At 42.1% G+C, this 26,243-nt stretch overlaps 1 protein-coding gene across 3 annotated transcripts in view; it reads right to left on the bottom strand.

Annotated features, from left to right (window-relative positions):
* Positions 1-3,264: 3,264 nt before the first annotated feature.
* Positions 3,265-26,243, bottom strand: part of LOC137431191 (CD9 antigen) — a 61,910-nt gene continuing 38,931 nt past the window's right edge. Inside the window, exons 1-5 of one of the 3 annotated variants that reach the window (XM_078781597.1) lie at positions 24,885-26,151; positions 18,201-18,281; positions 15,682-15,747; positions 13,119-13,202; positions 3,265-5,892 (exon numbers count right to left, since the gene is read on the bottom strand). In XM_078781597.1, the coding sequence (XP_078637723.1) occupies positions 5,827-5,892; positions 13,119-13,202; positions 15,682-15,747; positions 18,201-18,281; positions 24,885-26,105 (1,518 nt within the window). In that variant the 5' untranslated portion in view covers positions 26,106-26,151 and the 3' untranslated portion in view covers positions 3,265-5,826. Of the gene's footprint in view, positions 5,893-13,118; positions 13,206-15,681; positions 15,748-18,200; positions 18,282-24,884; positions 26,152-26,243 lie in introns of those variants that run through there. The other 2 variants (XM_068122219.2, XM_068122220.2) reach the window with 2 other exon arrangements.

Below are 26,243 nucleotides of genomic sequence, written 5' to 3'. Positions count from 1 at the left end.
TGTATGGAGATATTTATGAAACCTCCCACTCACCTAAGGAATCCTTCCTTTTTCAAACCAATCAATCTTTTTGACACACCCTGTATATGGTGAAACACCCAAACGATCTGCCTTCATCCTGCAGGACGCACAAGATCTGCCTGCAACCCTCTTATGGTTAAACTGCCAAAATCAAGACTGTCTGCTCACCTTCATTCCTCTTTTCTCCCGCCTCTGGAACAAACTCCCTCACTCTCTTCAATCCCACTCCACCCTCCAGGTCTTTAAAGCAGCTGTTCACCACCATCTCTCATCTTTCCCCATCCAAAACCTTGACCTTTTCTACAACCATTTAAACACCCCAAATCCGCCTCTTTCAATCCCCAACTTATTTCCTGAAATTCCTAGAAGTGTTCATTTGCTTTATACCATGTACCCCTCCCTACTCCCCCAGCCCTCCCCCTTCCACAGATCTACCGGCGTCCCTGTTCTCTTCTGTAGTTGTGTTTGTGTGCTTCCCTCTCCCTCCCCCTCTTGTCTCCTGCTCCCTTTATTGTATGCTTTATGTGTCTGTGCATGTTTTCATGTTCAATGTGTTAGCTCTTACACGAGCGTCGACTCTCTATACAAAAAAAAACAATCCCCTCTGCTGCCACTGCCTTTCCAGGGAGACAATGCCATGTATAAACTCCTCCCAGACTGAAAGACCCCCTACCTGAATACAATCCTAACTCATCTTCATTATGGTCCTAACACTGCCCATTCTGCTGAAAGTCTCCTCTGTACCTATCTTTCAGCAGAAGAGATTTACCTGATGAAAATCAATGCAGTTTCACTGCACTCCTTCCAAAAAATGTTTACATGTAGATTCCACCATACAAATTACCTCCGTCACCGAAGATGTACTATGTTTTCTCAAATCTCGAAAGGTTATGTTTTCACCCGTCTGTCTGTGAGCAGGATATCTAAAAATGTTATGGACGGATTCGGACAAAACCTGGTGGATGAGTTGGTTATGTAACAAGACGACGACTAGATTTTGGTTAAATTCCACATGCAGATCTGGTCTATCGGAGGAATATAAAACGTAAACTCTTCAGCCTGATGGAGGTTGGAGGTATGTGCTCGATCGAATGACGATGTAGTTTGATAAAGCATTCTCAGACTACGCAGAGACATTTGTCCTACTGATGTGGAGAAAAAGGCCGATGTGTTTGTTGTTCGTAGTAGAAAGAAAACAGACGGAAATCGCTTAGTCAAATATGTGGACCACATTGGGGTGGATAATTAGGCACTTGCCATCACAACTGCCGTTTGATCAAATGGAAGCATAATTCATGAGAAATTAGACATGTTTAAAAAATCTGGACTATTTCTCAGATATATACAAAGCACTGCATCAGGAAATAGCTTGCAGGAGGTGCTCTGGACAATCCAAAGCAGGAGGTACTCTGGCCAATCCATAGCAAGAGGTGCTCTGGACAATCCATAGCAGGAGGTGCCCTGGACAATCCCTAGCAGGAGGTGCTCTGGAAAATCCCTAGCAGGAGGTGCTCTGTACAATTCCTAGCAGGAGGTGCTCTGTACAATTCCTAGCAGGAGGTGCTCTGGACAATCCATAGCAGGAGGTGCTCTGGACAATCCATAGCAAGAGGTGCCCTGGACAATCCCTAGCAGGAGGTGCTCTGGACAATCCATAGCAGGAGGTGCTCTGGACAATCCCTAGCAGGAGGTGCTCTGGACAATCCCTAGCAGGAGGTGCTCTGGACAATCCATAGCAGGAGGTGCTCTGTACAATCCCTAGCAGGAGGTGCTCTGGACAATCCATAGCAGGAGGTGCTCTGAACAATCCATAGCAGGAGGTGCTCTGGACAATCCAAAGCAAGAGGTGCTCTGGCCAATCCCTAGCAGGTGCTCTGGACAATCCCTAGCAGGAGGTGCTCTGGACAATCCACAGCAGGAGGGCTCTGGACAATCCACAGCAGGAGGTGCTCTGGACAATCCATAGAAGGAGGTGCTCTGGACAATCCATAGCAGGAGGTGCTCTGGACAATCCATAGCAGGAGGTGCTCTGGACAATCCATAGCAGGAGGTGCTCTGGACAATCCATAGCAGGAGGTGCTCTGGACAATCCATAGCAGGTGCTCTGGACAATCCATAGCAGGAGGTGCTCTGGACAATCCATAGCAGGAGGTGCTCTGGACAATCCATAGCAGGAGGTGCTCTGGACAATCCATAGCAGGAGGTGCTCTGGACAATCCATAGCAGGAGGTGCTCTGGACAATCCATAGCAGGAGGTGCTCTGGACAATCCATAGCAGGTGCTCTGGACAATCCATAGCAGGAGGTGCTCTGGACAATCCATAGCAGGAGGTGCTCTGGACAATGTGTAGCAGGAGGTGCTCTGGACAATCCCTAGCAGGAGGTGCTCTGGACAATCCATAGCAGGAGGTGCTCTGGACAATCCCTAGCAGGAGGTGCTCTAGACAATCCATAACAGGTGGTATTCTATAGTACCAGGACCCCAGGTTGCATCCAACTTAAGAGACTTTGCACAGCGATTGATCACGCCCCATGTCCAAAACAGAAATGCTGTTTTTGTTGGCAACTTTTTAAAGCAACAGCAATCCTAACACGGATTGACATGATACCTTGGAGGTATGCACACTTGCCTTTGAGCTCTCTAGCCTGAGTTTGAATCTCAACCCAGCTATAAACCTTTACACTGATGTTTTCCATGCAGGGCAAATCATCAGCGTGTGCCATCCCTCGGATAGACGTTAAACTGGGCGTCCCATTTGCCAGCATTAGTTGGTGGACGTTAAAGATCCCACTGTGTCCTTCACAAAGGGGTTGTGAAGGGGTTTTTTTTGGATGCAGCCTATGGCTACAGGTTTCATCATTTTCTGGAAGCATGGCTGTGCTGCTGCTGCAGTGCTCCTGTTACCAATAAGTTGGTACTCATTTTGCCGACCTCGGAAGGATAACGAGCTGAGTCAACCGACCTGGTGTTATTTCAACGGCATGACAGGGGCTTGAACTCAAGACGCAAAGATCTTAAGCCAGCCACCTTAACCATTAAACCAACATCCGGCTTAGGGGGGAGGGGGCCGAGGGGCAGTGATCAGCAGCACAGATTCACCTCTAGCAAATGATGCTTTCCGCAGCAATGTGCTGCCTACAAAAGAAGAAGAAAGTGATGCATCAATGTGTGTGCCATTCCTTGGATGGACATTAAACGGAGTGTTTCGTTAGCAAGCATGAACGAAACAAATAACGATGCAAGTTTTTTTTTTTAAACGTTCTTTAATGAATCCAAATGATACATTTCCAACAAGTGCTTATGTTGATAAGAAAATACATTTTTTGCAGAATAAATGTAACAAAAATAAAAAACACAATGGCCGTACAAGAGTGCTTAAATATATTCAAGGAGAGTTCAATCAAAATGTAGCACAAAAATGTTGAAATCAATCACTTGTTTACTAGACACTGGAAGATTAGCTGATTATATACAACAATGGATAGCAACAATTACCTCCCACTACCAAACCTGCTTTTATAAGGATAAACAAAAAACCTGACAACAACTGATTATAAGGTCACGTCAAAAATAAATCTGAATCACAAGTACCATCAATAAGGAGAGCTACTCTACTTTCACCAGTAAGTCAGGCGATTAATCAATGTGTGCGCCATCCCTTGGATGGACGTTAAAATGGGTGTCCCGTCTGTCAGCATTAGTCGGTGTACATGAAAGATCCCATTGTATCTTTCACCAAGAGTAGTCAAGTCATCACCGGCACCCTGATTATATCACCAAGTTACAAAATTCTTGCTGAAGTGAAAGGTTCTCTACATCAGCAGCACAGCTGCATGCAGAGAATGATGCAACCAGCAGGCTGAATTCAGGATTGAATCCCAGCCCAATATGCATTTGCAACGACAACAGCAGGTACACGCCTCATGCTTATAACAGAGCAAATCGTCACAGATAAAAACATCACAGCTGCCAAATGATTTAGAACAGTCAAGATGTTTCATTAAGTCCCATCAATTTGAAACAGTCATCCAAATGTGATAAAAATATCAATATGAAATAGGAAAACATGTATGTCCATAAAATAATATCAATAGGAAAACCATAAAAGCACGAGATAGTTACATTATTTCAAACTAAAATAATAGCATTTCATTAAAATAAAAACAGCTGAATTGTAAAATTATTTCAACTAGCAACGGTACCCGCCCTATGGGCGGGGCGTCAATTGGGAGGCCCAAATGAAAAGGCAAAATATCAGAAATTGAAGGCTTTTTTTTTATTTTAGACGATTTATATAAACATCCGTTGAATCATATCACACGCAAATCATCAAAATCTAAACAGTATTTGTAGAATTTCAATAAAATCCACATCACTGTTCATATCGGTAAATATTATTCCATTGTTTGGAAAAACTGGAAAATTGGAAAAATTGGAAAACAAATTGGAAAACAACATAGCCTATTTTACTCCGGGGGGTCCCAGGATTACCCACCCAAAATTTCGTTGCGATAGGTACAGACATTTGATGAATTATAGTAAGATAAAACAAGGGATAGCTCAAAATTAAAAATCAACATAGGTGTGAAATAACAAGCTTTAAAATATTGTTGCTTTTAGCAACAATGCCATATTATAGCAAATATCATGGCAGTAAGGCCATACTACAGTCCCATCAATAATTATTAAGGTACCAAAAGCCATAAATAATGGACAAATATCAAATAATTATTATAGTACAATCCCTAGACATCTCAGCTATTGAGGCAAAGTTAAACGTTAGCTGCAATTACTGATGTTGTTAAACTCGAGTGAAATAAGTTGGCAAAATCTACCTCCAGTATGATTGCTTTTCTCCAATATGCTTAACGATGTCAGCTATTATTAATGTACTTTAATAACAAATATTCCTGAGGTAAAAGGCACTTTTTCAAAAATGCAAAAATAAAAATCAAAACCATCAACTTCAATCAAGCAAAACATATATAAAAGTGAAATAAAGTTACAATAGGAAAAAAAACAAAATTGCAACAAAAAAAATTAAACTTAAAAAGAGTCTATAAACATGCGATACGGGTCGAGACTGGTTAAAAGTTAAAGTATAAGATGTTGACAACCAAATATATTTTTATGCAGTATTTTTTTTTTTTTTTTTTCAGATTGTTAAAAATATCCAAAATATATTTAATAATCTGAAATACCGGCACCAGAAAAGGAGCAGCTGGAAGTTGAAGATGCGTCATTTTCATGTTATTGTGAATTTTGTTAAATTGGTGAATAACTCTTCGACCCCTTTCAGGGCATGAAAGTAAAGAAAACAAGAATACAAGTGTCTTCAAAACGAGTGACGTCTGGATACACATGACCAGATAAAAATGTATTTTTAAGCACGATTCAGCATAAAAATGTGAATTGTGGAGGTGGTCCATTTGCTGCGATATTGCATGGATGGTGAAAATTACAATCAACTGGGAATAAGAAAGAGAAAGAAAGAAAGAAAGAAAACAATTGTCAAGATTGTTTCAAGATGCCATCATGCAGAACAACTTTCTCAAAAGTCATAAAATAAAAAAATTTAAAAAAAGTACTTCATTTGAAATGACATTAAAATTTCAGGTAAAAAAAAGGACTGAAAAACTCAGTTCCTTGATGAATCATTTCCAAAGATTCGATCTTCATTGAACTTGAAAGACTGAAAATATATATTTCTACACAACAATGATAAACGATTTAAAAAAAACAAAGAACATTGTGGACATTTTGAAATAACAACTTTTCGCTTTGAGCTGAGCCTGGAGAAAGCAATCAGTATACATCAGGGCTGTGTCGGACTGTGCAGCACAACATCATGCTGAGAACCATGCCGATGACCTGAAGAATAATAAAAAGACCATTAGAAGAAGCACGATTGGTGACAATAAATGGTATTACAATGGAGTCAACACAATCATCATATACTCCAAAACCTCTCATTTCAGTCATACCACCTGCCGACCACCTTCTTTCTGGTCTTGCACCCCCTGCCCTTTTCATAGTCTGTCCACCCAACCCCTGCCCCCTCCTAGGTTTCTCCAATGTGGACATGTCCTGCCAATAACCCACTTCTGGTAACTCCCAAAATGAAGGCTCACTGTAGTGGGGAGAAAATACACATTCCTATAACCCTGAAAAAAAAAAAATATATATATATATATATATATTTTAATATAAATTGTTTTGAAGATGGATTTATGTACTTTGAGATAGTTTTAAGAAAATTAGCTGGTAAATACTTTGCAAAACGTTGGGGAAATTACACCAGGGGGTGTTATTCAAAATGGCCACCATGGGAATACTGTATGCTGCAGATTTTGACTTTTTACTCTGGCGTCAGCCTGTGGGTCACAACTACGATTATATGTACGCACATAAGCAGTCGGCATGTTTTTGCTTTATGTACGTAACACGGTTTATTTTTATTTTCAGGAGAGATTGAAGCAGTGATGTGTTGCCTATAGACGACGTAAAGAAAGGGATAGGCAATTTGTGTAATAAATTAAGGTTTTTGTGCATAATTTCGGTCTTAGACAGTGTTTTTAAGGCTGAAGTGTGAAAATACAGAAGGGTTACCCGTTATTATGATGGGCTTTTTCACTAGTGTATATGTATGTACGTATGTATGTACAGTCGTGGCCAAAAATATTGGCACCCATGCACTTTTTTCAAATAATGCACCATTTCTTCCAGAAAATTGTTGAAATGAAAAAATCTCTTGGTATCTACATTTGTATTTATTTGGTTTGCAGTGGAACAAAACAAAAAAAGCTGAAAAAATTACTAAATCTTAGCTTATCCCACAAAGAAATCCTAAAATGGCCCAGGCAATATTATTGACACCTTTTAGAAGTTGTGAGAAATAATTAATTTCAAGCAGGCGATTCTCCTTTACTTTGGAATTGAACTGACCGATGGTGAGTTTCAGTTGCCTGTAATATAAAAATCACTCATTCAACCAGTTTGAATGGAGAAAAGGAGTCATTCTGCTGTTTTGTGTCACTGTGTGTATCACAATGAGCATGGAGAAAAGAAAGAAAACCAGACAATTATTGTCTGAGGTCAGACACAAGATTGTAGCAAAGCAGGGACAATCTCAAGGCTACAAGTCCTTCTCCAGAGACTTTGATGTTCCTGTGTCCACCGTACACAATGTTATCAGGAAGTTTAAGGCCCATGGCACTGCAGCCAACCTCCCTGGGTATGGCCGCAAGGGACAATGTGATTGAAGGTTGCAGCGAAAGATTGTTCGGATGGTGGAGAAAGCACCTCGATCAACTGCTAAACAGATTCAAGCTGACCTTCAGACACAAGGTACGACAGTTTCAACTTGCACCATCCGTCGCCAACTCGATGAAAGGGGGTTCTATGGAAGACCCCACTGCTGAGACAGAGACTTAAGAAATCCTGATTGGAGTTTGCCAAAACACACCTGAACAAGCCAAAATCCTTCTGAGAGAATAGCCTGTGGATTGATGAGATCAAATTAGAGCTTTTTTGCAAAGCACATCATCTCTGTTTACAGAAAACAAAATGAAGCCTTCAAATAAAAGAACACATTCCCTACCATCAAACATGGAGGAGGTTCAGTGATGTTTTGGGGTTGCTGTGCTGACTCTGGCACTGGGTGCCTTGAATGTGTGCATGGCATCATGAAATCTGGACATAACCAAGGCAATTTGGAGCGCAATGTTCAACCTAGTGTCAGAAAGCTGGGTCTCCGTTGAAGGTCATGGGACTTGCAGCAGGACAATGACCCCAAACACACTTCAAAAAGCACCCAGGAATGGTTCAAGACAAAATGCTGGACTGTTCTGAAGTGGCCAGCAATGAGTCCAGATCTAAATCCCATTGAAAGCCTGTGGGGAGATCTGAAAACAGGAGTTGGGAGAAGGCACCCTTCAAATCTGGGAGAACTGGAGCAGTTTGCACAATAAGAGTGGGCCAAACTGCCAGTGGAGAGGTGTAGGAAGCTCATTCATGGCTACAGGAAGCACTTGACTGCAGTTATTTTGTCCAAAGGCTTAATATTTGTGTTACCAAATATTAAGTCTTGGGTGTCAATAATTTTGTCAATGCCATTTATTTTTATTTTCCGATTTAAAATGTTATATTAAGTTCTGAATCAAAAACAAAGGTTCTGTAATGTTAACAGTGAAATAAAGAATTGTGGAGACCAAATACTGTTGTCAATTTTAACTTATTTTTTGAGAAAATTGTTAGTTATTTGAAAAAAGTGCAAGGGTGCCAATATTTTTGGCCACGACTGTATGTATTGTTTTGTCGGTGGGGTAGGGGGATGAATAGATTTAGGTAGATCTGCATATGTAGGTGCTCCGATGATCGTGCATAGCAAGAACCACCTTGATGTAAATAAGTAGAGGACCTGTCTAGCCCGTATGTCGGATTAAGTGTATCTTCGTCCCCATTACGTGGAATTGTAGGGATTATGTTCATCTAAGTAGTTGTTAATCTAAACTAAGTAGTTGTAGGGATTATGTTAATTCCCCTGTGTGTCAAACCTGTGATCATACCTGTGTCCCGTATGGCAACGCACCATAGATATTAGTTAGTCCCATTAGCGCACACACTAATTAATCCCCCTCCGCAACAATAACAATGGAACTGACAGGAAGAACGGTCAGGAAGCGCCCGTGCATTGCACACCACCATGGCAAGGAACATCGAGCAAGCCAGGCAATAGCCACGTCGACATTGCGTGATTGGTCAAGGCAAAAGCAAGAAGCAGCTCGCTGAGTGGTGAAGCAAGAGCAAGGGAAGCGACAGACTGATTAGTGACCGACCGATGGGATGAGCGAGAAGTGACTCGGCCATTGGTGGGGAATTGAGCCTGTGATGTTGGCCGGCAGGGATTGGCAGAGAGAGAGAGAGAGAGAGAGAGAGAGATGACATCAGGAGGGATTGACAAAAAGTGAAGGAGACCGACATTTTATCTCTCTCGTCTCTGCTCGTTGCAATAGCCAGTGGTGCCTGGACCTCGTTCGTTCTTGCCCTCACGCTTTCCTTCACCCTCGACCCTCTCTCCCTTCTAATCCAAACATTGGGGGCATCGCAGTTCCGTGCCGAATCTGGAAGGACATTGCACGGCTGAGGAGGCCGGTTGCACGCCTGCTCGCTTGGCGCAAGAGGCCTTGTCGGGGCCTGGTGAACGGGGGTGCGTCGAGGCCTACTCCCTGCCGACCGGACCCGCGTCGGACGACTGCGCTCGGAACTTGACGATCCCTGACACACTCCAGATAGAGCTAAGCCAGCACCAACACACACCTGACGCGTTTTCTTTCATATATATCCATTTGTGTGTGTTCAAAGTCTGTGTCTAGGAGCGCTCATTAGGGGATTTTATTTACCGGTGCGTTTCATTGTTCTCGGGGTCCGGCAATAAAGCCGTGTTTATTTTTGTGCATAAATTCTGTCTTCGGTTTGATTTATTAATTTGCAGGGTTGAAGACTTTGTGCGGATCGCGTCAGGTAAAGTTCCCGCTTCTTCTTCTTCTCTTTTCCGCCCGTGCTTGTATAGTGAAATCCGTATTTGATCGTCGCCTCAAAGTAAGCTCGATTGGTCATCCGTGGGTGCTCTGTCTTAATAGAGCCATCCACATGACAGTATTATGTATGTATCTTCATCTTCAAACAGAAACAGAATACTTTTCAAACATAGTTGAAAAGATTCCGCTTTTTCAAACAGAATATGTAACCGTGCCAGCAATTATTTCAACCAAGTAAATTGATGATTGCTATTCCAACGATATATAATCGGGTGATGGTACAGGACAGGGGTTGGAGTTCAAAACCGCAAACACGTTTTTGGGAGCGAAATATGTTGCCAGTGAAAGAAGATGATGATGTAGTGTGCAGACCATACATAGAAACACTCCGCTGGGACCCGTATCAATAACAGTCGCTACATGGACGGTGATATTAGGCACTTGTGGCACTACTTTATTAATAAACAATTAATATTAATAAAGAGATGCATTATAAAATAATACTGGATTTTTAAAATTTTTATACATCATCATGGCTCATGGAAGAGCAAGAACACAGAATAGACAATGATGTTCATGGGAGCAACAAAAGTTGCCTTAAAAAGTAGAATCTGAATCCAAAAAGATCGCTACTTGTGTCCCAGGCTGGTAATAAAATAAAATCAAAATGTGGTGTAAAATAAAGATTAAATAATCAAATATATCAGGTTTCAATACACCACAAGATCACAAGACAATAAATCACAAGAGTTGGAGGTTGGGTGGGTGATGAGTTATTAACCCTGCATGAAAAACTGGGTTTTGTGGTGGGGTGAATGCTCAACGCCTGCAACGAACACGTTATTAATTTTAACCTTGACCCCCCCAAAATAGGTATTTGCTCTCTTCTCCTCAACTACACACACAATCTTGATGAAACTTAACCACAAGCTTATCTGATGCCTAATGAAGGTGCATTGACCACATCAAAATCTGCGCTCATTGTGGGGATCTACAGGGGTTTTTTGACCATCTCAAAATAGGTATTTGCTCTCTTTTCCAAAACTACACACAATTTTGATGGAACTTAGCCACCAGCTTCATATTTGATGCCTAACAAAGGTGTATTACTGCATCAAAATCTGCGCTCTTTAAGAGGGTCTTCATGGGTGAGTGGGGGGGGGGGGGTTAGCTTCTGGACCCGCGGTCCTACGAAGATGATGTTACGAAGATGATGTTACTGTATTAATAAAGCGAGACCAATTCCTTACTCTCGTGATAATTAGTACACCGTTTCTCATCGAGTCATCAATGAACCATACACCACTTCAATCTTGTAACTTTGCTGTCATGACAAAGGGATTGCAGTGTTACGATTATATTCACTATATTATTGTTAGTAAAGCTATTATTATTATTATTATGAAGATGATGTTCCTGTATTAATAAACCGAGGCTAATTCCTTACTCCTGCAATAATTAGTACACCGCTTCTCATCGAGTCATCCATGAACCATACACTGCTTCAATCCAGTAACTTTGCAGTCACGACAAAGGGATTGCAGTGTTACGATTATATTTACTATATTAGTATTATTATTAGCATTTTAATTATTATTATGAAAACAATACTACGGTATTAAGAAACCTGGGCTAATTTGTCCGAAGCGGCCTAAAGGTGAGATATGAAGGCATGAAGCCTAAGGCCTATACGTACGTTGTCGTTGGAAAATCCGTAACACCTATGCTTTTGAAATTTGATGATCATTTTAACAATCGGTTTGTTTGTGTTTCACACTGAATGAAAAACGTAAAGATAGAGCATGGCGATTGCGATATATGACAGGTTCAACGATATGTTCGGCCTGAACGGTAATCAAAATGGCGGAGTGTGGAATCAGCCGTCGTACGCCCCAATGACATCACAGACGTAATCACATCACATCACCCCTGTCATATGACCAGATCCTCAGCTCTGATTGATGTACGTTTGTGAGGGACATACATGCATACATACGGACAGACAAACTGTTCTAGACGGCTTTGCCCTATGGGCTACGCCGTAAAAAATGACGGGAGAACTTGGGCACTTTAACGGATCACCGGGCCCCCTTCCCTCCCTCCCCTAATCAGCCCTGATACCACCTCCCATCAGTCCCAATCATTCACATGCAATCACAGTCCGACTGGCTTCCATACAATCAGTAGTGTTGACAATAATATCTGCTAGACCGACATAGGTGTAGGCCACCGATGTAGCAAATGTGATTTGCCTTGCTGAATAAATCATGCAAATCAAGCTCAGAAAGGCTGAATACGGATCATCATAAAAATTCTGATTAAACACTTTATTCACTTGTGGAAGCTTAGGCCACGTTCTTTTGCCCCGGTTTGGTAGTTTGTGCAGTTAATAGCAAAACATTCTGCCTCACCGCTGCTACATAGCTTTCTTTAAGGTGCCGCCATAATACATATTCCAAGATGGCCACCAGTAATTCTGTGCTAAACATCAGCACATCCATTATACTGTACATATATTTATATGGGTGCAGGAATATTGGCAGGACTTGCAGGCAGCTTGCATGTGCATGGGTGATCGTATCTGGTGTTGGTGTAGTGCAGGCATGATGGGCTGAATGGCCTCCACGTGCACCAAGGTTCCTTGTTATTGCTAGTTATTTTGGAGTTGGTGGAAGTCTTTTGTTCCTCTTTTCTCCCGTTTATGGAACGACCTTCATGGTCGATCCTATTCTTCCCTCGCGGGCTTTAAAGCAGGTGGTAGAGTGTCATTTCATGTCATCCCTCATCCCGACCCACAATCTTATATTCTTACCTACATTAACCCTACCGAACCAAACCATATTACTTGCAGGTTAATATTTCCTCTCCTCTCTATTCCTGTTTGTTAGCCTGGTGTTGGGCTAGCGGCTAGGGTGCCAGCTTAGGATCCTAGGATCCTGGGTTTGAATCCCGGTCGATCGCTGAATTAACGCCAGGGGGGTTGACTCAGCCTGTCATCCTTCCGAGGTCGGCTAATTGAGTACCAGTTCACTGGTAATTCCCTGTTTGTCGTAAAAAAAAAAAGGCGACAAACAGGGTTGGCGTCAGGAAGGGCATCCGGCCGTAAAACATTGCTTCAAAAAGGGGACCAAAAAACAACAACAACCACTGTGCCCGAAAAAGGCCAACCCCCGCTTTGCGGGAAAAATGGCCTCTAAAAGGTGGGGGTCTATTCCTGTTTGTTCATTTCCTTGCTTCGTGTTCAACTGTGCTTAGTGTTCCTTGCTTAGTGTACTCTCCATTGTATAACTGCCAGTTATTGATATTTCACCCCATTATCTCACTCTTCCATGAGCCTAGATCTTGTAGAGAGAAAAATTAAACCTTGGCACATGTAAGTTATGCACATTTCTTTTTTTTATCACATGGCAATGTGACTTCACTCACTTTGCAAACAAAATATATATTTTAAATCCAATTGCGAAACTATGATCATTGCATGTTTATTCAGATATCATCGATATTAGAAACAGCTACGAAATTCAACAGAATAATAAATTAAATGCATGAAGGCCGTACCATGATGCAAGCAATTCCAAGGCTTAAACCACCTCCAATGTACATTTTCGCTTGGATGAACTCCGGCAGAACTTCTTCACAGGTCTGCTGAGAAAATATTGTTAGGATCTGGTCTCGGGGGCAAAATTGGGGATAGATTAAAAGAGTTATTTCATAGCACATGTTGTAATCCCCGTAAGTGATACAACGTGTCGAGCATGGGTTAAGAAAGATCAAGCCCCTCCCCCCTCCAAGTGTTTGTGTCAAAGCCCTGCCCTTTCCCTCTTCCCTATATTATTGAATCTCGCCATCAGTTCTTCTCTGGAATTTCCTCCCAGCAATATACAGAGGTTGACCCACAGTTGGATTGCAGGTTCAGTGCAAGGGCAGGCCCCACGCGCACTTCAACGGAGCCCATGGGGATGATAAAAGCGTGGGCAAAGTGTGCGCATCACCAATGTCGGTACCTCTGGTCCTGTCTTTTGGGTCTCCGCTCATGTCATTGGGTCTACGTTTGTGTGTTCGGTACCTGCTAATCAGCCTTCTGGGGTGGCAGGATGGCCTAGAGATATGCACACTCGCTTCTACTTTCTCGCCTGGGTTTGCATCTCAGTTCAGCTATAAACTGTCATCCCATTGTTTCATGCGCAAGGTGATTCATCAATTTGTGTGCCATCCCTCGATGGATGTTCAACTTGGTGTTCCATCTGCCAGCTATAGTTAGTGGACATTATCCCATGGTGTCCTTCACCAAGAATAACCGAGCTACTGCCGGCACGCTGGCCAAATTCCAAATTCCAACCATAACCTACAGAGGTAACGCATCAGTGGCACAACCACGCCCTCAGCAATGTGGCAAACCAGCAGCCACAGGCTGCACACCAGAAGAATGAATGACCAGTGTTCCCTCATTCAACTTCAGGATGCATATGGGGTGATACCATTATTTTTGAAATTTTCTCCCAGGGCACGTGGGGGTAGTCGGGTTGAAAAATATCCTTTTAATGATTAAAAATGATGAAAAAGATCCCAATTGGTAGCTAAAATGCAATTTCAGCCATCCCACTGAGTTTTTAATTCACTTTTACGGCACATGCACCGCGTCCCTAGTTTTGATTACCTGAGTTGTTGTCGAATTGAGTTTATTTTTGTGAGATTATAACACACTGCGTTAAATACAGACACAACAGAGGTTTTTAGTTTTCACATATTCTTGACTTGGAACCTTTTCATACTGTTTTCTTGTGTGACAGTTATATTTTATGCTGTCCATAGTGTTGCTACTGATAATATTAAAATCTCATATCAAACATGCATCATTCGAGCAACGTTGCTTTATTTGCTTTTTCCAAAAACGATGAAGTTGGGAGTCAGTAAGGAACAGAAAAAACTATGGAACTAAATGTTCATGTTGTCTACTTGGAATTCCTCATTTTCTGTGTAATAATTTACCAATTATTCTCATACAAACAAAATAGCCAATTAAAGGAAAAAAACACCTCTCAGAATGCACCACAGAGAATCTAGAAATCAACATTTTTCTGGGGGGCATGCCCCCAGAACCCCCTAGCCTGCTTACACGTGCTGTGCCGCTCGACCCTCGCAAAAGGGAGGGGGGGGGGGTGCTGGGGATGTGCTCTGGGAGCCAAGGGGGCCATAACACACAAAAAAGGTTGGGAACCCCTGTTTTAATCGCTGTGGCTTTACATGAAAAAGACCGACTACATTCAAGGTTAAGATATGTCATCAAAGTTTATTAAACTTCCACATGGTAAAACTGATCTGTCCTTTGTACAGGAATAGTGAGGGGTTCACTTGTCCAAGGACAAAACTCCATGTCCCAGTCAACCGTTAATGTTGAGCCCTCATCCATGTGGGTGAGGAGGTGAAACTGTAGCACCTCGTTTCTCTGGTATTTTCTGCTGTACAATGACAGTGGACTTCATGAATACTGTTCCATTTAAGGAAGTGTTTTTACTCATTTGATGACTCCTATAAGTAACAGTTTTCATTTAACTATGTTGCCCCCAAAGCAGTGAAAACAACCTTTGACTTGTAGGTTACTTCTTCCCCCCAAAAAAAAGAAGACAAAAAAAAAAAAGCAAAAAGTGATTGTCAAATATGTGGTAAAAAAACCAGTAGAAATAGAAAAAAAAAAGAAGAAGATAATCATTTCCAGTTAATAAATGTGCCATGAATGCTACTCATTAACTTTAAACGTCAGGACATATACTTGGTGCCTTTTAAAATAGCATTCAGCTTTACAACTCAGATGTGCTTTGCACCCCCAAACCCACCCATTTATGCATTCTGCATTATTATTAATCTGGAGAGTGTACTGTGAGGAACACTGCATCCAGGAAATGTTGGGCCTCTGCATTCAGAAAATTTTGGGGCACTGCATACAATCCATGAAATTTAATGGGGCACCATTTGCAGTTACAGAAAGAAAATCCCCAAGAAACAACTTTGAATTACTTTTAAGCACAAAATGGATGTTCAAAGCAACAGATGTGTGTGATATGCTGGTGATTAGCTTTGAATTTTGAACAATGTTTTCTGCAAAATGTTGTTGCAAACTTACATTATTTCTGATGCTGCTTGAGCAGAGATAGCGTGCTGGTACACCAGAACTAGAACAGCAATCAAGCTGAAAAAGTAGAAGAAAATTGGATCGAGTTCAGAATTTTTCTACTTTCGCAGACTTGTGAAACGACTGCCGGAGTCTAGCGAATGACAGTAAATTTTAACAAGTACAGGAAGGCATTGCAGTTAGACAGAAGCAAGAGAGTAACCAAAACTGAAAAGAAAATAGAAGTATAGACAATGAACATGCATTTACAGTTATTTTGGGGGCACTTGAGATCAGTTGAAGTGCCTAAAGTAAATTGCGAAAAATGGTCACCGGTTTTTTATATTGATTAATTCGGGTGGGGTGGGAAATGGTGATGGGCTTGCCTAAATGCAACTCTTTTTGACTCGTTGGATGTTTTTTTTATTTATAGGATTGAAGGTCATGGAAGAGCAAGAACTTGAGGTAGGAGAAACTGACAGTCGGACAAAAGGGAATGAGCGACAGAGAGAGGGAGGAGTGGATGAAACACTGAAACTAGCAAGTAAGATAGATGAGGTAAGAAATGTTCATGAGTCAGAATTGTGGATGACAAAAGATGGTGGTGCACTGCTTGCTTGAAGCCCTGGAGGGAAGAGTAAAACGAAACAGCCTCTGGAAGGTGCTTCCATAGATGAGAGAAGCAAGGAATAAAAGATTTGTACAATAAGCCAGAATTTTGGAAGTTTAAGCAGGAGGAGGTTACCTGAAGTTGTGGGGAGGTTTGGACGACTGAGAAAGCAACTGGAGCAATATCAGAAAATAGATGGCAGAAAGCAGAGACCACCATACCCTGAGCTTCCACCTCATCACAGGACATTCCAATAATTGTGAGAGCTTTTGATTCCACAGGATCCAAGAAAGACAGGTTTCTAAGGAATGACTTGGATTGACAGAGGATCCCCAGACTGTGGCTGGCTGTTGGAGACCAACGTTGACAACTTTGATATGTGGTACTTTGATATGTGGTCAGCCCAGGAAATGTCATGGCTTAGAAGTTCCGGAGTAAACTTTATTTTCATGGGGATGACCAAGGAAATAGCTACGTGGGTTTCTTTGACTATCCTTCCAGAGTGAGAGGTTGAGACTGCGATTTTCCAGAATTTGAAGGACCTGTTCCATTTATCAGACGAGTGTGTAATGATTTCCAGATCAGCAGAAAGAGAGGCAGCTGCTACCTGGCCAGCAAAGGGATAGGGGTACTGTACAACACAACGTGGAGTTGTTTGCAAAAAGGAATAGGTTTTCCAGAGCATCGGAAGGTCATTTATACAGACGAGGAAAAACACTGGGCCAAAAAACACTGCTTGAGGAACTCCAGCCACCACTCGGAGAGGAAGCTGGAATAAACTCCCCACAACACTCATCACCCCCAAATAGCTCTGGTTTACCTCATTACATCGTCAGTGTAGAGAACAACTATTTTTCCAGCGTAAATATGAATCCATTGCTTTTTCCAATTATATTTGACCAACTTGGAAACCAAATAAATGGAAATCCGATAATTCGGGGAAATTTGGCAAATATATTTGTTCTACAACGACCAACTGCTGTTACCAGTGACATCAACAGTTCCTTTTTCTTTCTCATCTCTGTAGACAATCTCAAGGACAAAGGGACCCCACAATATTTTTAAGTCTGTGAAAAGGGTGCAGTAAAAAGTTGGGAGCATGCATAAACATGTTCTATAAAGAACTTAAACATTCACCAAACGTGGTTTGAACTTTGTATTTTAGCAGGTCTCAAATTATAGGATAGATGCACAAACATACTCTAGTAGAACCATCTCAGTTGACAGGTAAAGCTTGGATGGTAAAAAAAAACAAAAAAAAAAAACTCCCCCCCTCTCCCAACCTTCCAAACTTTTCACCACGTATAAGACTGGCAAGATGGTCTAGAGGTATGTACGCTCACCTCTAAGCTATCTAGTGTGGGATCAACTCTCGACAGATATAAACTGTCACCTTGGTGTTTGGAAGGCAGGAATGAGGCATAAATGTGTGCCGTCCCTCGGGTGGACGTTAAACTGGGCATCGCGTCTGCCGGCATAAGTTGGTGGACGTTAAAGATCCAACTGTCTCCTTTGCCAAGAGTAGGTGATCTTTCACCGGCACCATGGAAAAATTACAAATTCCTGCTCTAACGCTACAGGGCGCCCTACATCAATGGCACAGCCATGCCCCTCAACAAGGATGCAAACCAGCAGCCACATGCTGCTCATGAAATTAATCAAACCATGTATAAACAAGAGGTGCTTCGGAAATCATAATTTCAAACATTTATCAGGCAGGCAAACATTTAAATGAATAAGCAAATCATCTGCAGCTGATGGAATTAAATATTTTGAAAACAAAATTGAGGCTCGTGGCAGAGGAAGATTAAAAAGGGCAGAATAATATTTTATACTAATATTATGGGCAAGTAAGGCACAGGTGGCCATGGACCAAGCAAACAAAGGAACATGAAATGAAGCAAGTTAAATGCAGACTCACAAGTTGGTGAATGATTGCCAGTGAATCGCTGTTATTATTTTTGAGCAGGTTCGTGGAGTGTTGAGTTGTTTTGGCATGTAACTGCAAAAATAAACTATATGTTAAAAATGAAAAAAATATATATAAGAAAGCAATTATTCTCACTGAAAGGAACACTGAAATGATAAGATACCTGTGCAGTCAAAAGCAATGCTGTACATCTAAAAAACAATATATTTATTATTTAATTTAATCAGACATATGTTAAGCTATTCAATAGAAATGAAAATCTCAATTCAAAGGAAAATGATGATGGAGGTTATGTTTTCACCCATGTCTGTCCGTTTGTCTGTCCGTTTCTGTTTGTGAACAAAATATCTCAAAAAGTTGTCAACGAATTCTGAGGAAATTTGGCAGAAATGTAGCGTATGTGACAAGGACAAAATGATTAGATTTTGGTGAAGATCCGGATTCGGATCCGGCTATTAGAATTTGCTAAGTGATTCTTCCCCATTGAGTGATATGGCCAACCAGGCAGAGGTATGCTCTCTACTGAGTGCCGTTCTAGTTATTTAATTAAATCATAGACATATGTTAAGCTATTCAATATAAATGAAAATCTCAATTCAAAAGACAATGTTAAAAGCTGTTGGTACATTCTTCCTCTTCAAATTGGGCTGCAAAGCCGTCATGAGACACACGGAGCAAATGGTACGAGGTGAACCCCACACAAAAAGCATATCATACACATGGTGCAATATAAGAATTATTTAAACCTCACTAAATTCCCTGTGCACCATGTTGACATGGAGAAGCGAGTCATTAATTTGTCTGGCCCCAAAAAAAAAATCCAATTCAAAAAATGTCTGGAAAAAAAAATCCAAATAATAAATACACCTGGAAAAAGGGAAAGTAACAAGAAAAAACGACTCGTTCCATGGAAATGCCCTGACATGACCTGAGAACATGCCCCTCCCTGGAAATGAAAAAATTGATGCCAAAATATGCATTTTTTTGGGTGATCCCGTCCCAATTGTAGCAAGAAAACTATGCAAACAAAAAAGTGATATTTGGGGAATTTTGAATTTATTTCACCTGAACATCCATTGCAGGGAAGATTATTTTTCAGTTAGTAGTGCATTGTGTTATCATAAAATAAATGAATACAGAATATACCTTTCTGGGACTTTAATACAAGTGTTTTATGAAGGTAAGGTGGGGTGTCATGTGTCACGTAGTCACGTACTGGAGTCACGTGCTTTAGCGAATCGCCCTCCCTCACTCGTGGTGCAAAACCAGAGCATTCACTACCCCTTTAAACTCAAACATCATGTACTGTAGGAGTTTCCTGAAATCACCATCGCTCCCAGTGTAAACCGGAATATTCACTATCCCCTTGTGTTTTCTGACTCATTTCTTTACTTGGCGGATACTGGACTCGTTAATGCCATAATATCTGCCTAAAATACCTCACCTGGCACCCCTGTTGTGCGCTGAAGGCGATTTTGTTAAGATTATATTTCCTGTATTAAGTGAGTTTTCGTTGTACCGGATCACGTGTGTACTTTATTTATTCATCTCCCTGTTTTCTTGTCCGTCTATCTTTTGTCGCGGGATTCTCCATTTTCGTTGTTTTGTGCCTTCGTATAATAAAAGCGGTGGTTTTCTGTCCGCCTTTCTCTCTTTCCGACCATTGGTTGGACAGCTGGCCTGACTCCACTGACATTATTCATTAGTAGGAAGGCTGACCCCACCCACTGACATTTTGATTTTCATGCAGTTCAAGCAGAAATCATCGAACCTGCCGTATTCACAATCTCCATGCCCTACCTTTACATCGATTGCTAAAAAAAGAAACATCCGGGAGCATCCAAGGCAGCACTTCGCTGCCTATACACCACCCAACAAAAGGGAGGGTTTTCCATGAACATCCCTGCTAGAGTGCTAGTGTCCTCTAAAGCAAGGGTCAGTAAACACAGAGCCTGCTACGTGTACAAGGGAAAGTTGCAAGTCGTAATAAAACAAGACTGAAAGTCGAACAGCGGGGTAGCCGGGCTTGTAAAATATTATAAACCACAAACACTCATGATTAGCTTTTAAACAGTCGCTAATGATGTTGATAGCATTAAACAAAGAAATTTGGAGGAATCCTGACATCTGTGAGGTAAGTTTTACTTACAGAAATGAGGGAAGATCTACTGTAATCTATATACCCCACACGGATGGTGTTAATAGCATGCTATCAAAAAACGGAGGCGAATTCCTTACTTCCGCGGTTGTTAGTACCGTACACCGCTTATCATTGATTCATGAACCATACACCGCTTCAATCCATCCACTTTGTATTCACGATATTGGGATTAAAGTGTTATGGTCATATTTACTATATTATTACTATTACGAAAACGATAATACTGAAACGATATACTACTGTATTAAGAAACCTGGGCTTCATTTGTCAGAAGCGGTCTGAATGTGAGGCATGAAGCCTAAGGCTATACATACCGTATAGTTGCAAGAGACGTAACGCCGATGCTTTCGATATTTGATGGTCATTTTAACAATCGGTTTGTTTGTGTTTCACACTGAATGAAAACCGTAAAGGTAGAGTATGGCAATTGTGATATATGAAAGATTCGACGATATGCTCGGCCTGAACGAAATTGGAATCAAAATGCCGGTGTGGAGAGTCAGCCGCCATACTGCTGTAATGACATCAGACGTAATCACATCACCCTGTCATGTGACCAGATCCTCAGCTCTGATTGGTATACGTTTGAGAGAACATACATACAGATGGACAAACACTATTGAAGACGGCTTTGCCCTATGGGCTACACCGTAAAAACGAGTTTTTAAATATTGATTTTATTTGCATTGATAACACTCTTGTCCCTGTGCCTGTCACACTTTTATCATCCCCATTCCTCCTGCCAGTGAATCTGGACAATCAAATTTGAGGCTTGCAGACCCCACCCATGTCCTTTTTCCTCAAGACTGCATGGGGCAAGGTTTTTTATGAACTCTAGTTTTTATTATTTGAGGGAGCGATCACGGCAGCGGTCTGTGGCATATACACCACCAAGATAAAGGGAGGAACAATTTGTATAATAAATGAAGGGTTTTTTTTAAACGTCATTTCACTTTTGCTCCTCTTTTCAAGGTTGATTAGTATGAAAATACAGAAGCATCACCTATCATAAGCATTAGGCATGTTTTTTCTTCATTTATGTAATCCGGGTTACAGCGGTCTATTGTCTATACACCACCCAAATAAATGGCTGAGCAATTTGTGCAATAAATCAAGTTTTGTGTATGTATTTTTGGTTTAGCCCGAGTTTTCAAGGCTGAATAGTGTGAAAATACAGAAGGGTCACCCGTCATTTTGTTTTGTTCAGACTTTTCTGCTAACTAGTAATAATAAAAAAATAAAGGTATATAAAAAAAATAAAAAAAATATCGCACCAATGCCCGAAGAAAGTGGCTCAGTTTGGCATTTTTAATATGAAATAGGTAAAGCCTAGAAATGAATGAAACCTTTTAAATCACCCTTTAGAACCCATTATAATTACCCTTTAGAACCCATTAGAATTCCCCTTTAGACCCCATTCAAATTCCCCTTTAGAATCCACTAGAATTCCCCTTTAGAACCATAGAATTAAACTCGGTGGGTTATAAAGGTTCTTCTTCTTCTTCATTTTTAACAGACTGATGTACGGATGGAAGGAAGGAGATAGCCAAATATCGAAGCGGCTTTACAGCTTAAAAAATAATAGTAACAAAGAAAATCTGAGATTATGAAAATGAAATGCTTATTCGTAGATAAAGCTTCACCTCAGGTAAGCCTACAGTGAAAGGAGGACTTCAAGTCCTGGTTTAGTGATGCAGATCGCCACACAGCAAGCAGCAGTGAGACAAGGTTGAGACAGCCTAATTTTCATACCGTTTTCCATGGCTGCCAATTGGAAGTACCCCACTGCTTTGTTGGTGTCATACACCATGGCAGTGGATGCAAATGCAAATGGGATTTTCAAAAGCTTTTGGTTTGTGTAATGCTATTGTAATATCCACAGTTATGTAAGGCTTGTAGCTGCAAGTGAGTAAATTCATTATTTGGACCATGCGGACAAAGAGCTGCATGACATGTGGGTACAGCCATTCCTCAAATTATTCCCACAAACCACGATTTTCTTAAACCCGACATTGACAAGTACAGTGTGGAATCCTGGGTATATCCCTTTTTAATTGGCCCCTTCAAAGCCAACCAGCCTCATAAGTGGATAGCTAGATGCCCAAACTGATTGACTGCTTCAAAATCCACAATGGACTCCCAATTGGCAGAAGCAGAGATGTAGTAGAGTTTGAGAGCTACTGAAGCAAAACTGAAAAGCAACGAATAGAAAGGGAGACAAGTCAGGAGATGACGATGGTTCACGAGCGAGCGGTATTCAATGACAAAGGACGGACTATAACCGAAACAGGCCCAGACAGGCCAGGCCCGGAAATGCCAAAACGAAGGTTATTGACCTTGAAATTAGATAGAAAATAATGTATAAGCAGTTATGAGGTTAGTTAGCTACACAATACCGAAAATTCGGTGAAAAATGAAATGAAAAAAAAAAAAAAAAAAATGAAAGATCGACCTCCGTGGGGCTGGACACATGACATTGGCCTAACCAAATATCGAAACCCCTGTCAGATTCCACCAAACCCAAAATTCCAGAAGATGTAGCTTGAACTCGATTACCCCCTAAAAAGACATCTTTTTCGGGCGTGGCTCCGCCCACAAAGGGCGCAATATGCCCACTCTAGGCAGGACACAACTAGATCATGATATCAACCTCCCACCCAAGTTTCATCAAGATCGGATGATATCATCAGGTAGTTATGCTGCGGACAGGCAGACACACACACAGGCACACACACAGACAGACGCACACACATGACGAATATAGTGGTCACTTGATAACTCGTGAACCAATGAGACAGCTGTGAACAGTTGCATGACATTGAGTTGAGACGCCGGGTTGAGACTTGAGAAGTTGAGGCGAAACAGAAGCAGGCAGAGTAGACGTTTGACTGCAAGACTAAGACATCCTCGAGAAGCCAGAAAGCCGAGCGGCAAGCAGTAAACGTTGGGGGCATTGGTGTTCCACTCATCTAGCCCACCAACCTGCACATACCATGCATTTACCCATGGTGTGCAGCAGTTTCCTGGAGCGAGCAGGTCACATCGCACAAGGCACAGGCTGTGGCGGCACAGCTGCTGGAGTTGAGCCTGGACTCCAGCAGTGGTACCCCCACAGCCTATATGCATAAGACATAGCCTCAAACTCCCTCCAGGCCGATGGGGTCCTCATTCCGATCAGTGCTCAATCCGATCAGTGCTCCGATGTCAGTGTCAGTGCTCCCACTTTATCCCCCGTCGGCTCACGCTGCTAGAACCTGCTGTTCTAGACATATTTATTTATACTTAATCGTCATTTAATCATCTGGCCTGGTGTTGGCTTAGCGGTTAGGGTGCCAGCTTGGGATCCTAGGATCCTGGGTTCGAATCCCGGTCGATCGCTGAATTAACGCCAGGGGTTTGACTCAGCCTGTCATCCTTCCGAGGTTGGCAAATTGAGTACCAGCTTGCTGGGATGAATGATCCCGGTGTGTACCCCGGTTTAGAATAGGTACACCGTATCCCTGCACATCGTAAGAGGTGACTAAGGGTTGGCGTCAGGAAGGGCATCCGGCCATAAAAACATTGCCTCAAACAGGGAACCATGATTGTCATGGGGCCCGCAAGGCTAACCCCCGCTCTAGCGGGGACAAATGGCCTCAAAACGATCATTCATTCATTCATTCGTCATTTAATCATCGTTTTTGTGATGTTGTCTGACGGGTATCGACAACAAGCATCATTTGTTGTTCTGTGTAAGAAAAACTTATATAGTAGAGATCAGCGTGGTGTTGGTCCTTGCAACTTCTGACATGAGTGGCCCCAATTGGTGACCAGCTCAGTCGTTTCCAAGTTTAACAGAGCAGTGCGTTTCTGCCAACCACACTATTTTGTTAACTCTCAAATTTCTATCTAGGTTCGTGTTAGAACTGCGCACCTCAAAGTACCGAATTGACCTTAGGCTCAAGTGGCTGACACAGAGACAACACAACAACAACATGCATTTTAAGGCCATGTTCCCTGCTAGAGCGGGGGTTAGCCTTGCGGTCCCCATGACAATCTTCTCCATTTTGCCCTATTTTCTGCATCTCTCCTTGTTATAACCCCCTTGCCCGCATTTCTTCTTCCACCATCTTTAGCCAAGTCTTTCTCGGTCTTCCCCGTCCTCTACTTCCTTCTACATTAACTTCCATCACTCTTCTCAACCAGTCACTTTCATCCTTCCTCAATACATGACCAAACCATCTCAACCTGTTCCTCTTCACAGCATCAATCACAGGCAATATTCCCATCATCTTTCGCAATTCATCATTTGTCTTCCTCTCTCTCAACGATACTCCGCACATCCATCGAACCATTCGCATTTCCACCCTTTCCAGCCTTCGTTGCTGCTCTACGTTCATTACCCATGTCTCGCTCCCATAAATCATAACACTTCTCACACATGCAGCATACACCTTTCCCTTCAGCTTCAGCGACACTCTCCTCCTCATCAGCACGCCACTCAGTTCCCGAAACTTCTTCCATGCACATCTCACCCGAGCAACCGTTGCCGAGTCTGATCCACCTTCTCCATTCAGCATGTCTCCGAGGTAGCAAAATGTTTTCACACCTTCCAGCTTCACGCCGTCTCCAAGATCCAACTCAACATTTCCTCCATCTACAGCTCCCTCTGTGCACACCTTACATTTGAATGTAGCTGCCACACTGGTTAATGACCCTCTCAGACCACTACATTTTTGATGAACCCACTCAGCACACATTGTACATTGAATGGAGTTCACTCCGACACCCTTCCTGCACACAGCACACGGCCACTTCCCAGTTCCTTCCACCTCATCACATGCTTTACCACTTGCCATCACCTTTGTCTTTCCGATATTCACCGTCAGACCTTTTGTCTCCATACATTCCTTCCACTTGTTCATCTTTTCCTTCAGTCCATCCATACTTTCCGCAATCAACACCAGATCATCTGCATACAACAATTCCCACGGTAAACCCTCCTTTATGGTCTGAGCCAGCACCTCCATCACAGCTACAAATAGTAGTGGACTTAGTACCGACCCCTGATGCACTCCCACCTTCACCTCAAACTCACCACTGTTCCCGTCCTTCGTCCTTACAGCTGTGCGTGCTCTTTTGTACATTGCCATCACTACTCTGATCAACCATTCCTCCACTCCTAACTTCCTCAATGCCCATGTCAATACTTTGCGTGGAACCCTATCGAATGCTTTCTCCAGATCAACAAACCCAAAAAACAACTTCTTCCTCTTATCCATGTACTTCTCCTGCAACTGCCTCACAATGAAAAGCACATCTGTCGTTCCTCTTCCTGGCATAAATCCAAACTGCATTTCGTCGATCTTCACTTTCTTCCTTATCCTCCTCTCCAACACCCTTTCCAATACCTTCATTCCATGCTCCAATAACTTTATCGCTCGGTACGAGCCACACTCCAGAGGGTCACCTTTCCCCTTGTATAGAGGGACGAGGGTACTCAGTTCCCAATCCACTGGAATGCGGCCTTCTTTCACCACCAGATTACAGATCTCTGTCATTCTCTTCACACCCCAACTTCCTGCTGCCTTCAACATATCTCCCACAACCCCCGTCGGCCCTCCCGCTTTTCCACTCTTCATTGCTTTTATCGCTTCCTCAACTTCCTTCTCAGTTATCTTCTCTGCCGGTCCTAAAACTGGGTTACTCTCTATGTTGCCATCCCATTCATTCTCTGTATTCAACAGCATTTCCATATATCTTTTCCATCTTCCTTTAATTCCATCTGGGTCGACAACGATTTGTCCCACTTCATCCTTCAAGCAACTCACCCCCATCACATCACACCTCTCTTTCGCTATCTGCTTTGCAATCCTGAATACTGCTTTCTGACC

Source organism: Myxine glutinosa, chromosome 7, assembly GCF_964187855.1.
Source record: "Myxine glutinosa chromosome 7, kmMyxGlut1.1, whole genome shotgun sequence".
NCBI classification, from domain to species: domain Eukaryota; kingdom Metazoa; phylum Chordata; class Myxini; order Myxiniformes; family Myxinidae; genus Myxine; species Myxine glutinosa.
Note: the sequence above shows the minus strand (reverse complement) of the source record. Positions and strands in the feature narration are given on the sequence as shown.